A 12,693-nucleotide genomic window follows, 5' to 3' on the forward strand; every position below is an offset into this window, starting at 1 on the left:
GCGGTGATTTGGTGCTCACTCTTGCATTGAAACAGTTGCTGTCTGAACAGGCAGGAAACAGTTTTCTTTTAATTGCTGAAATCATTCGGAAGTGTTTCATGCCCCGCTTCTATAAAGCAGATGCTGAGCATTAATTGGCCTGTGTAGAACTGACCCAGGGATCCTTGCAGCGGGCCCAATTTTAGGCAGAGGGTTTAAATAGCTTATTTATTATTTTGTATGATCTGGCGTACGTTGTGTGTGCCTGCACGTGTTGTGTTTCAGGGCTCGCAGTTTCTAACGTCATGTGGGTTTCAAAACCTGAGTTTCTCTGGTAATGTACTAGCAGCAGGTAAGCTCAAAATATCATCCATCAGGAGCTGATTTTTTATCCAGATACTCCAATGACTGATGAACCTGTCTTTTGTATGAATGTTTAGCACAGTCGAAAGCCATATGCCCCTGGCACAGTTTCCTGGGCATTCTTTACAGTTGCTAGAGTCAGTTTAAAAAGAAAAAAGAAAAGAAAAAAAAAGAAATCGTGCTGCATTTAAATCCTCCTTCACCTTTTCCACAGTTAGCAGATCACACCTGAAACAGCTTTCGTTTTCAACAACGAAACAGGGCCAGGTCTTTCCAAAAGGAAATCTGAATCCCGTAATCATCTTCTTGATCAGAAATATTACTGCCCGGGCTTAATAGGGAACCTTGTTATGTTTCTCCCCGTCTGTTCCAAACAGACCTTAGCCCATTAGAAGGTCCTCCCTTGTGTGGGAAGACCACAGCTGTTACTGTAAATCTCATCCAGCAACTGTATCACCCCCATTTTGTGGCTCTGAAGGATGAAATTGAGAAATGGAATACGGTGCAGTCATCCTTTACCTCTCCAATTTTAGATCTTTGCCATCATTTTCATGCCTTTATTCCAAATCAAATAACATTAGTGAGTACCACCGTCTTCCGATAAACATCTGGTATTGAAGGCAGCTTTGCAGTCTCTCCGTTTTGCGTTTCCTCTTCTTTGTGGCCGGACTTTTTCTTCTCCCCCGACCCCGACACTCACACTCTCTCTCTGCCGGCACACTCTTTGGGTCTGCTCCTGGTCAGCAGCTTGGAAAGAATGGATGGATGGGAGATCAGCCCCTTCCCCGAGGATTGTTCGGTGGGGACACATGCACTCCGGCTAAGTTCTCCAACAATCTGCCAAGATTTTGGTCCCCGACAGTCTTGGGGAGAGAAATGGCGAAACTTCAGCCGGAGGATATTGGGGGCTTTCATCGGGGGTTTGGAGGGAGGGGGAGGGAGAAGTGTCAGAATCATTAGCACAACAAAGCAAACTATAAGCTTGAAGATAAAAGTCTCCAGGGAGAGAGTCCTCTGAAAATAAATGGGACTTGATAGATTTCCATATCATTTATAACTTCCCTTAATTACACTTGGAAGACTTGCCAGTAAAACTGGAAAATTGGCAGCCTATATCCATTATAGTAATTTTGCCGACCATGGCAAGCAGCTGGCTTGACTGGATTTTATTTCCCATCACTCACAATTAATCATCAGCTGGAGGTGTCTGAAACTCTTCAGAATGTAGCAATACTGGGTGACAGTCGAGCCTCCTTAAAATGCTAAAATCTGCGCTGAGTAAATGGGCTGAGTTTTCCTTCAAGCTAACTCATTTTGGTGCAAGGCAGACTGCTGCTGCTGCTGCTTCCTAACGAGTGCCACTTTGAAAATCGGATGCGAACGTGAACCCTGACCCCGTGTCAAAGGAGAGGACGCAGCAAGCTGGATGAAAGATACGGGATTCAGACCTGCAAACTTTACACCAATTAGAGCGGAGAAACACATCAGTGCCAGTTGGGTTTATCAAAAAGACTTGAGGGGCTTGTGACCATTTTGTAAACCCAACATTGAAGACATCCTGTCACAAGCATTAAGTCTTTATCAGATGATTCACAAAAGTGTTCGAGGAGTGCACTTACCCGCAAAGATCCTTCACATCCTCAGATGTGTTGCCTTATTGTACCTCTGAATTTTAAAGAGCCATCTCTGCGAACACAATGAACCCCCAGATCCCTTCTGAGCACAGAACAGAAATACTTGAGGGCGCCGACTATTCAAGTTCCACTTCCAACACCACTCACCAGGCGTCCGTTTGAAAGGACCGGGGAGGGGAGCGCTTGTTGGGGAGTTGTCATCTTTCCGAAAGATTAAACACCGGAGAAGAATGTACTGCCACTAGATTCCAGCGCCGGGAAGTTGGAGCGTCGCCGGGGCCAACTGAAATTGCACGTCAGTGTTGCCGCGGCCGCTGGCACGGCACCACGTTGAACGGGGCCGTCAGAGGGAAACCGAATTTGACTGCAGTCATTTTCGTGTTCATTTTAGCAGAGGCCGTTCGTCTCTCGGCCGCTTTCTAGGGAATGGGCCTGGACGGAAAAGATGCCCTTTTCTTCCCTTTAGCCCATTCCCCTGGAGGAACCGGTTTGAAGCTAGCTTAGATTTGCTCAGGATCGTCCCGGGCTTCACGTGGAAAGGTATGAAACATAAAGAGTTTGTGCCCGGGGTGTCCCCAGGGGTTGTTTTACAGGGTTTGAGAGGGACAGCTCAGTAGAAGAAAGATTCATCTCTTAACAAGTGAGGAAGAGAGGAGAGCTAAAGATCACAGGGATTTTCACAAACAGGCTACCTCCGCCGAGGAGGGAAAGAGCTACGCACAATGGTACCGGGAAAGAAATTGGAAGAGACCCAAAAGAGCGAAAGGGAAAATAAAGAGATCCAAATGTGCAATTCTAGGATTCACTGCTCCGCTGAACAGGGAAGGAGACAAAAAAAAAGGCCGAACAGAAGAACTAGGATTAAGCTTGTAGGCACCACGATGCATTTCCTAAATAAATTGCACATTGTCACAGACTCAGCGGATGCTTTAGCTTTGGTCTTTTTTCCCTCCCATGACTACCCAAAGGCAAATCTCTGCTCTCCTTTTTCCTCTGAAAAAGGGTCTGTGGAGGACTTTTCTTTTTTTGCCCGTTTTTCACTCTTTTTTCAATTGCCCACCTTGCAAGCAACCAGGCTCAATGGGAAGAACGCTCAGTTGGGAGAGACCACGTTCCAAAGACTCCCTGTCCGCTCTTCCTCTGCCACTCACCGAGAACCTCTCCTGGGCTCGGATCCTACGGGCCTATGCTGCTCTCCCGGAGCCCAGGAACGGGATCAGCCCTGGGACTCTCCAGGCTGACAGACTCCGGGTTTGGTCCCATTGACTTTGTTTTCAGGGCTGTTTCCTGTGCTTGCCTAAAGCCCTGAAATGTCTCTGACACCTCCCTGAAAAGTGAATTTTTTTGTAAAAAGAAATTCCTCTTTTTGCTACTCAGTTAATATTCCTGTCCTGGAGGGAGGGTGAGGTGCCCTAGGGTGGGGTTGGTAAAGTCAGCGCTGTGGGAAGATAGGCCCAGCAACTAAAGAGGTAGAAGAAGAAGAAGAAAGTAGAGAGGAAGGGAGAGAGAGATTTGAGGTGGAGTAGCCGAAGCGGCAGTTGCGAGCACCAGGAGACAAAAGCAAGGCAGGGAAGAAGGGTAACAATTGCTAATGGGAGAAAAACTGGCTGAAAGAGGGGTACCAATTGCTAATGGGAGAAAAATTGCCTGAAACAAGCGTGGCATAGCCGATTGGAAATCCACCTCGATGCAACCTAGTCCTTGAATCTCCCTGGTGGAAGTTTTACGACTTACCTTTGGGTGTGATTATGATTTCAAGCTTGAGGTATGATTCGCCATATGTTTGGCTTCATGATGGTACTCAGAACTTGGTACTGGGTGACCATTGCCAGAGGAACACTACAGGAAAACTTGTCCGGTAAGGAGGGGTTTCCTGCCGTTCACTTCTGACTAGCTCTGGGGGTTTCCGTCTGTTCGGAGGATCCTTGGTGTCCCCCTCTAGACTGGAAGCTCGTTATGGGCAGGGAACGTCTGCTAATTCTGATGTATTGTACTGTCCCAATACAGGGCTCTGCACATAGTAAGCTCTCAGTAAATACCATTGATCGATTGGGCCCTCATCCTTCCACTCAAGGTTTCTGCTCCCTGGCAGCGTATCTCCAGGCCCTCCTCCTCTCCCCGCTTCAGATCCAACACTTGTCAACACTTTTAGACTGTGAGCCCACTGTTGGGTAGGGACTGTCTCTATATGTTGCCAACTTGTACTTCCCAAGCGCTTAGTACAGTGCTTGGCACACAGTAAGCGCTCAATAAATACGATTGATTGATTGATTGTCTCTGCGCTGCCTTGACGCCCGCCCCTCTGCCTGGATGGTGAAGAACCACGGACTCTCAGGGCCTGTGAAAAAGTGAACCAGAAGGGTTAGCGGGTGGCCGTTCCGCGGCGCAGAACGGAAGCTTAAGATCTCACCTTCTCTCTCCGTTCTGCGCCAGAAACCCAGCTCAGCACCTGAATAGCGGAGGAAAGGGAGATGGTACTGGCTTCCCGGCACTGAGGTTGCCATTCATTCATTCATTCATTCAATCGTATTTATTGAGCGCTTACTGTGTGCAGAGCACTGTACTAAGCGCTTGGGAAGTACAAGTTGGCAACATCTAGAGACGGTCCCCACCCAACAGCGGGCTCACAGTCTAAAAGGGGGAGACAGAGAACAAAACCAAACATACTAACAAAATAAAATGAGTAGAATAGATATGAGACGGAGGCCCATGTGGGACAGGGACTGTGTCTGACCCAATTTGCTTGGGTCGACCCCAGCGCGTAGTACAGTGTCTGGCACTTAACAAATCCCACAATTATTGCCTTTTCATTGCTATTATTATTATTAAAAATAATAATAATAATTAATAATCTCCCCAAGTGCTCAGAACAATGCTCTGCACTCCGCACTCCACTCACAATGCCAGTGAGACAGCTTGTACCCCAGAGGGAAGGATTGGGGTGGGGAACCGTCGGGGGCTGGAGGGGGAAGTTTGAGGGGCGGGTTTTCATCAGGGGGATTCCAGGAAACCGCCTTTTCTGGGCATTTCCAAAGACAGCCAACAAACCCGATCTCAGGAGAGTGAGTGTGGATCGGGGCCCTAGACAGCAGCAGGCCTGAAGGCCTAGAGGCCCCCATGGCCAGTTCTACAGGGCCCTTCCTTGATTTTGGGGAGGGAAAAAATCCATCCACCCGCTTGCTGTGCCCACTTGCTACCCATCATTAAGGGGGGCCCAGGGTAGGGGGGAGAGAGTGGAGTGGCATTTTAGTCTCCTCCATTTTGGGGTGGAAGTCGTTCACCCCCGGTGAGCGGCTAATGAACCTAGCTGGTGCCTGTCAACATAACCTAAGAAACCTGAGCATCTGCCATGGACCATCGTTGATCTCCTGGTGGTAATGTCGGTGGTTTTCTCTGATCCATTTTTCTTAAGAGGAGAGCGCTTTCACTGAGCATGCTCAGTTCAGTACTGGTGGGCACCAGTCAGGCCCGGAAGGGGTGCCTTCTTGTCCTTTGCTGGCCTTTTGGGTCACACTCCAGGTCCGTGTTCTCCAGGAAGAATGCTAGGCGATTTCTGGCTCCTCATTCATTCATTCATTCATTCATTCATTAATAAATAAATAAATAAATAAATAAATGCATTTATTAAGCGCTTACTATGTGCAAAGCACTGTTCTAAGCACCGGGAGGTTACAAGGCATTCAGGTTGTCCCACGGGCTCACAGTCTTCATCCCCATTTTACAGATGAGGTAACTGAGGCCCGGAGAAGTGAAGTGACTTGCCCAAGGTCACACAGCTGACAATTGGCAGAGCGGGGATTTGAACCCATGACCTCTGACTCCAAAGCCCGGGCTCTTTCCACTGAGCCACGCTGCTTCTCACGCTGATTCGTGTTTAGCATCTCTGTAGATCTAGGCCGAGGAGGAAGCGTGGAGCATCCACGACCCCGGGTACAGAAATGACGATGTTGGGTAGGGACTGTCTCTATATGTTGCCAATTTGTACTTCCCAAGCGCTTAGTACGGTGCTCTGCACATAGTAAGCACTCAATAAATACGATTGTTGATGATGATGATGATGAGCCTTAATGATGTCAGAGCAAATGGGTCTTCTCCTCCTCCCGCGAAGCCACGCGGTTCTGAAAGCCCAGCTGGGGTGGTTTTTTTTGACTGTTAATGTGGTGTCAATCGTGAGGGTGTGGGTAGTGAGCCTCGAGAATCTTTGACAAAGAGCTTTATCCTCTAGGGAGAAGATTGCAGTGTTGAACATTGTAAAGGTCATCTCATTTTGGACTTTTAATTTCTCCAGGTATCCGAAGGTCAGGAAGTGTGTGTGATTGAAGCCATGAAAATGCAGAACAGCATGGCAGCTGGGAAATCGGGCAAGGTGAGGCCCCGTGGTCGGTGACAGGGTGGACCTTAACGGAGCCTGCGGAAAACGGGCTGGCCATACTTGGGGTTTAAAAGAATAATTGCTCTCCACTTCGATGTATTTTATCAGCATCATCGATCGCATTTATTGAGCGCTTACTCTGTGCAGAGCACTGTAGTAAGCTCTTGGGAAGTACCATATAGAGACAGTCCCTACCCAGCAGTGGGCTCACAGTCTAAAAGTATTTTAAGTTGAAGGTCTTCAATTTTTAACGTTTACATCTGCCTTAGAGGTAGTTAGTTATCGGAGACTTGGGCGATGCAGCAATAAGTGGTTTTACAGACCGCAAAAATGAATATATATATATATATATATATATATATATACATATATAATTCTGTTTATCTTTTCTGATGGTATTGACACCTGTCTACTTGATTTGTTGTTTGTCTCCCCCCTCTAGACTGTGAGCCCATTGTTGAGTAGGGACTGTCTCTATCTGTTGCCAAATTGTACTTTCCAAGCGCTTAGTACAGTGCTCGGCACGTGGTAAGCGCTCAATAAATACGACTGAATGAATGAATATAAATCATCCCTTCAAGATCATTCACTAAGAAAGCAATTCAATGTCACATAGCGTTGAAGGCGCAGGAATCCCTGTGCACCTTTGGTTCTTTCCAAGCGCTTAGTACGGTGCTCTGCACGCGGTAAGCGCTCAATAAATACGATTGAATGAATGAATATAAATCATCTATCTGTTGCCAAATTGTACTTTCCAAGTGCTTAGTAAAGTGCTCTGCACGCGGTAAGCGCTCAATAAATACAATCGAATGAATGAATATAAATCATCCCTTCAAGATCATTCACTAAGAAAGCAATTCAGTGTCACATAGCGTTGAAGGCGCAGGAATCCCTGTGCACCTTTGGTTCTTTCCAAGCGCTTAGTACAGTGCTCTGCACGTGGTAAGCGCTCAATAAATACGATTGAATGAATGAATATAAATCATCCCTTCAAGATCATTCACTAAGAAAGCAATTCAGTGTCACATAGCGTTGAAGGCGCAGGAATCCCTGTGCACCTTTGGTTCTTTTCAAGCGCTTAGTACAGTGCTCTGCACGTGGTAAGCGCTTAATAAATACGATTGAATGAATGAATATAAATCATCCCTTCAAGATCATTCACTAAGAAAACAATTCAATGTCACATAGCGTTGAAGGCGCAGGAATCCCTGTGCACCTTTGGTTCTTTCCAAGCGCTTAGTACAGTGCTCTGCACGCGGTAAGCGCTCAATAAATACGATTGAATGAATGAATATAAATCATCCCTTCAAGATCACTCACTAAGAAAGCAATTCAATGTCACAAAGGCGCAGGAATCCCTTTGCACTTTTGGTTCTTACAGTGCTTAGAGCTTAGTACAGTGCAAGCGCTTAGTACAGTGCTCTGCACACAGTAAGGGCTCAATAAATACGATTGATTGATTGATTACAGTGATTAGAGACAAGAGGAGAGGAGAGAAAATGCATTGGCACTTCAACTCATTCTTTTTTTAAACGGTATTTGTTAAGCGCTTACTATAATAATAATAATAATAATAATGGCATTTGTTAAGCGCTTACTATGTGCAAAGCACTGTTCTAAGCGCTGGGGGGGGATACAAGGTGATCAGGTTGTCCCACGTGGGGCTTACAGTCATCATCCCCATTTTACAGATGAGGTAACTGAGGCTCCGAGAAGTTAAGTGACTTGCCCAAGGTCACACAGCAGACATATGGCAGAGCCAGGACTCGAACCCATGACCTCTGACTCCAAAGCCTGTGCTCTTTCCACTGAGCCACGCTCTGATTCCCAGGCATTGGACTGAGTGCTGGGGAAGATAAAAGATAATCAGGCTGGACACGGTGCATGTCCCACATGGGGCTCACAGTCTTAATCCCCATTTTATGAATGAGGTAACTGAGAAGAAGAAAGAAAAATGGTATTTGTTAAGCGCTTACTATGTGCCAAGCACTGTTCTAAGCGCTGGGGTAGATACAGGGTCATCAGATCGTCCCACGTGGGGCTCACAGGCCTCATCCCCATTTTACAGATGAGGTAACTGAGGCACAGAGAAATTAGGTGACTCGCCCAAAGTCACACAGCTGACAAGTGGCCACTATTGGGCAGGGACTGTCTCTATACATTGCCAATTTGTACTTCCCAAGTGCTTAGTACAGTGCTCTGCACACAGTAAGCGCTCAATAAATACGATTGATGATGAAGTGGCAGAGGCAGGATTAGAACCCACAACCTCCGATTCCGAAGCACAGGCTCTTTCCACTAGGACACACAGCTACAGAAAAGTTAGGTTTCTTGCCCCAGGTCACCTCAGGCAAGCGGCAGAGCCGGAACCCAGGTCCTCTGGATTTGAAGCAGCGTGGCTCAGTAGAAAGAGCCCGGGCTTTGGAGTCAGAGGCCGTGGGTTCAAATCCCGGCTCCGCCACTTGTCAGCTGGGTGACTTTGGGCAAGTCACTTCACTTCTCTGGGCCTCAGTTCCCGCATCTGTGAAATGGGGATGAAGACTGTGAGCCCCTCGTGGGACAGCCTGATTACCTTGTATCTAGAACAGTGCTTTGCAATCAATCAATCATATTTATTGAGCGCTTACTATGTGCAGAGCACTGTACTAAGCGCTTGGGAAGTACAAATTGGCAACACATAGAGACAGTCCCTACCCAACAGTGGGCTCACAGTCTAAAAGGGGGAGAACATAGTAAGCGCTTAATACCGACATTATTATTATTCCAGGCTTCTGTTTCTCCAACTCATTAACACTAGCTGTGAGCCCACTGTTGGGTAGGGACCGTCTCCATATGTTGCCAACTTGTGCTTCCCAAGCGCTTAGTACAGTGCTGTGCACACAGTAAGTGCTCAAGAAATACGATTGAGTGATTGATTGATTGAATACATGGTGTTTTCTGGTTTTTGTTTATCATCATCATCATCATCATCATCATCAATCGTATTTATTGAGCGCTTACTATGTGCAGAGCACTGTACTAAGCACTTGGGAAGTACAAATTGGCAACATATAGAGACAGTCCCTACCCGACAATGGGCTCACAGTCTAAAAGGGGGAGACAGAGAACAAAACCAAACATACTAACAAAATAAAATAAATAGAATAGATATGTACAAGTAAAATAAATAAATAAATAAATAAATAGAGTAATAAATATGTACAAACATATATACATATATACAGGTGCTGTGGGGAAGGGAAGGAGGTAAGATGGGGGGGATGGAGAGGGGGATGAGGGGGAGAGGAAGGAAGGGGCTCAGTCTGGGAAGGCCTCCTGGAGGAGGTGAGCTCTCAGCAGGGCCTTGAAGGAAGGAAGAGAGCTAGCGTGGCGGATGGGCAGAGGGAGGGCATTCCAGGCCCGGGGGATGACGTGGGCCGGGGGTCGATGGCGGGACAGGGACCGTGTCTACCACCTCTATTGAATTTTACTCTCCCAAGTGCTTAGTACAGTGCTCTGCACACCGGTTCAGCGCTAGACAAATACCCTGTGGACTGATTATTTCTTTAGAAATCGAAGCCCAAAGGCAGGATCCCCTCACTTTTCAAAAGCCTCCCTTCCTTCTCCTTGCCTGGGCTCGTTCAGCCTCGCGTTTATCCGCGAGGAGAGAGAAAATACCTATTCCTTTAAGAGCAAGAGGGGCAGGCCCTAGTCCCAAGCTCCTTTTGTAGATATTTGCACCGGGTGTAGGTTTTTCTAACCAGAGCAGGCCGAAGCGCTATAAGTGCAGTTCCTGAGCTCCGGGCAAGGTCAGAACTCTGGCCTGCTCCATGTAAAACAGTCCGATTTGTAGCTCCAGGGGTCAGGTGGCGGCTCGCAGGTCCCTGGCAGTTCCCCGAATGGCGAAGGGGTGGGAGCCGCAACCAGTACAGCGGGGAAGTTCCAGGTGGAAGGGAGGGTGACAACGAGGCCCAAGGAGTTTGACCCCCGTCCACACGTTTTGTTTTGTTGCCTGTCTCCCCCTTCTAGACTGCGAGCCCCTTGTTGGGTAGGGAACCGTCTCTGGATGTTGCCAATTTGTACCTCAATCAACCAATCAATCAATCCGTCGTATTTATTGAGCGCTTACTATGTGCAGAGCACTGTACTAAGCGCTTGGGAAGTACAAATTGGCATCACATAGAGACAGTCCCTACCCAACAGTGGGCTCACAGTCTAAAAGGGGGAGACAGAGAACAGAACCAAACATACCAACAAAATAAAATAAGTAGGATAGAAATGTACAAGTAAAATAAATAAATAAATAAATAGAGTAATAAATATGTACAACCATATATACATATATACAGGTGCTGTGGGGAAGGGAAGGAGGTAAGACGGGGGGATGGAGAGGGGGATGAGGGGGAGAGGAAAGAAGGGGACTTCCCAAGCGCTTAGTCCAGTGCTCTGCCCACAGTAAGCGCTCAATAAATACGATTGAATGAGTGATAGAGTGACTGATGTTACTAGGTTATGGACCAGAAATAAGGGATCCCATCATCTCTCTTTTTCATTCATTTCTGAAAACTTAATGCTACCACTTAATGTACTGATTACTTTCCTAGGCAGGATACAGATACTTTTACCTAATTTTCCAGACCAAATAAACTCCATATCCACAGTAAGCGCTCAATAAATACGACTGAATGAATGAATGAGTAGGGTGGCTGGATGGGCGCAAAGGGAGCGAGATGAGGGAGGAGAAGGAGGGAAGAGAGAGTGTTGGTTGAGTGCCTTAAAGCAGCTGACAGGTACTTCTGAGATCATCATCATCATCAATCGTATTTATTGAGCGCTTACTATGTGAAGAGCACTGTACTAAGCGCTTGGGAAGTACAAATTGGCAACATATAGAGATGTGTGCAGACAGGAAGATAAATCCCACCCCCGCCCTTTCCCCATCAACTGCTTGGTTTTTGTGACCTGAGAACTTTTGTGATACAAAACTAGGACAGAAACTCAAACGTTTTTTTAATTAATCAGTGGTATTTATTAGTACTTTGTGTAGAGCACTGTACAGAGTGCTTGGGAAGTACAAGAGAATTAATTGGCAAGAGAAGCAGCGTGGCTCAGTGGAAAGAGCGCGGGCTTTGGAGTCAGAGGTCGTGGGTTCAAATCCCGCCTCTGCCATTTGTCAGCTGTGTGACTTTGGGCAAGTCACTTCACTTCTCTGGGCCTCAGTTCCCTCATCTGTAAAATGGGGATTAAGACTGTGAGCCCCACATGGGACAACCTGATCACCTTGTAACCACCCCAGCGCTTAGAACAGTGCTATAGTAAGCGCTTAATAAATGCCATCATTATTATTATTATTATTGGTAGACAGGGTCCCTGACCTCAAGGAGCCATAATCAACAGAGGGACAACATCTCTATGAAAAATTTAGGGCAGAATAGTTGTAATGTATATAGTTATGGTATTTGTTCAGCGCTTACTATGTGCCAAGCTCTTTTCTAAGCGCTGGCTTAGATACAAGGTAATCAGGTTGGCCCCCATGGGGCTCAGTCTTAATCCCCATTTTACAGATGAGGTGACTGTGGCACAGACAAGTTAAGCGACTTGCCCAAAGTCACACAGCTGATAAGTGGCAGAGCTGGGATTCGAACTCACGACCTCTGACTCCCAAGCCCGGGCTCTTTCCACTAAGCCACGCTGCTTCTATCTGTGAATTTGTCTAGCCGGCCTTTATGTTTGAAGGTTGTGTGGGGCCCAACAGGATAGACAGACTTCTCAAAATGTTCTCACCCAGGGCCCGCAGTCTAATCTCTTTTCCAATGAGCTGAGCAGGACGCTTCTTCATTGAGGCAATGCAACCACAGCCACCAAAGGTGCCACCCAACAATCTTCTGGATTTGTAGGCTTCATTGCGAAAAATTCCTCCCGATTGCAACTGCTGTTAAAAGATGCATTTTCTTACAATTCCTTCTCCTCTGCATCACGCCAGGAGCAACCCAAAGGTCTTGACGAGCTGAGTCTCAGATTTGGGGTCGGTAGGGAATTAAACCTTGCTTTCTGAGTGCAGAGTCGCCCGGCTTGTGCGTGGTCTTGGATAGATGTTTCCTTGGGGTGACTTCCACGTCGCACAGCGCTCTGGAATCTTTCACTTAACTCTGCTGAAACTATTCACGGGTGTGGGTGCCCCAGGCTGGTTTCTTCATGCACCAAAATTAGGGAAAATTGGCTACGCACTTAGGCAGGGATTTTCCCCAGAGACCTTCCTTGGCTCCTAGAAGGGCGGTTGATAAGTGCGGAGAGGCGTTTGAAGGAGCTGCTGAAGCGCTGTAGTAGTTCTAATCAATCAATTAGTGGCATTTATTAAGTACTTGC

General features: G+C 47.0%; 1 protein-coding gene across 1 annotated transcript in view; it reads left to right on the plus strand.

The window, feature by feature from the left end:
- The window catches only part of PCCA (propionyl-CoA carboxylase subunit alpha), a 334,301-nt gene that overhangs the window by 320,972 nt on the left and 636 nt on the right, over window positions 1-12,693 (plus strand). The window contains exon 21 of the mRNA XM_038759418.1: window positions 6,265-6,342. Within this exon, the coding sequence (XP_038615346.1) occupies window positions 6,265-6,342 (78 nt within the window). The remainder of the gene's footprint in view (window positions 1-6,264; window positions 6,343-12,693) is intronic.

This window comes from Tachyglossus aculeatus, chromosome 17 (assembly GCF_015852505.1).
Source record: "Tachyglossus aculeatus isolate mTacAcu1 chromosome 17, mTacAcu1.pri, whole genome shotgun sequence".
Lineage (NCBI taxonomy): Eukaryota > Metazoa > Chordata > Mammalia > Monotremata > Tachyglossidae > Tachyglossus > Tachyglossus aculeatus.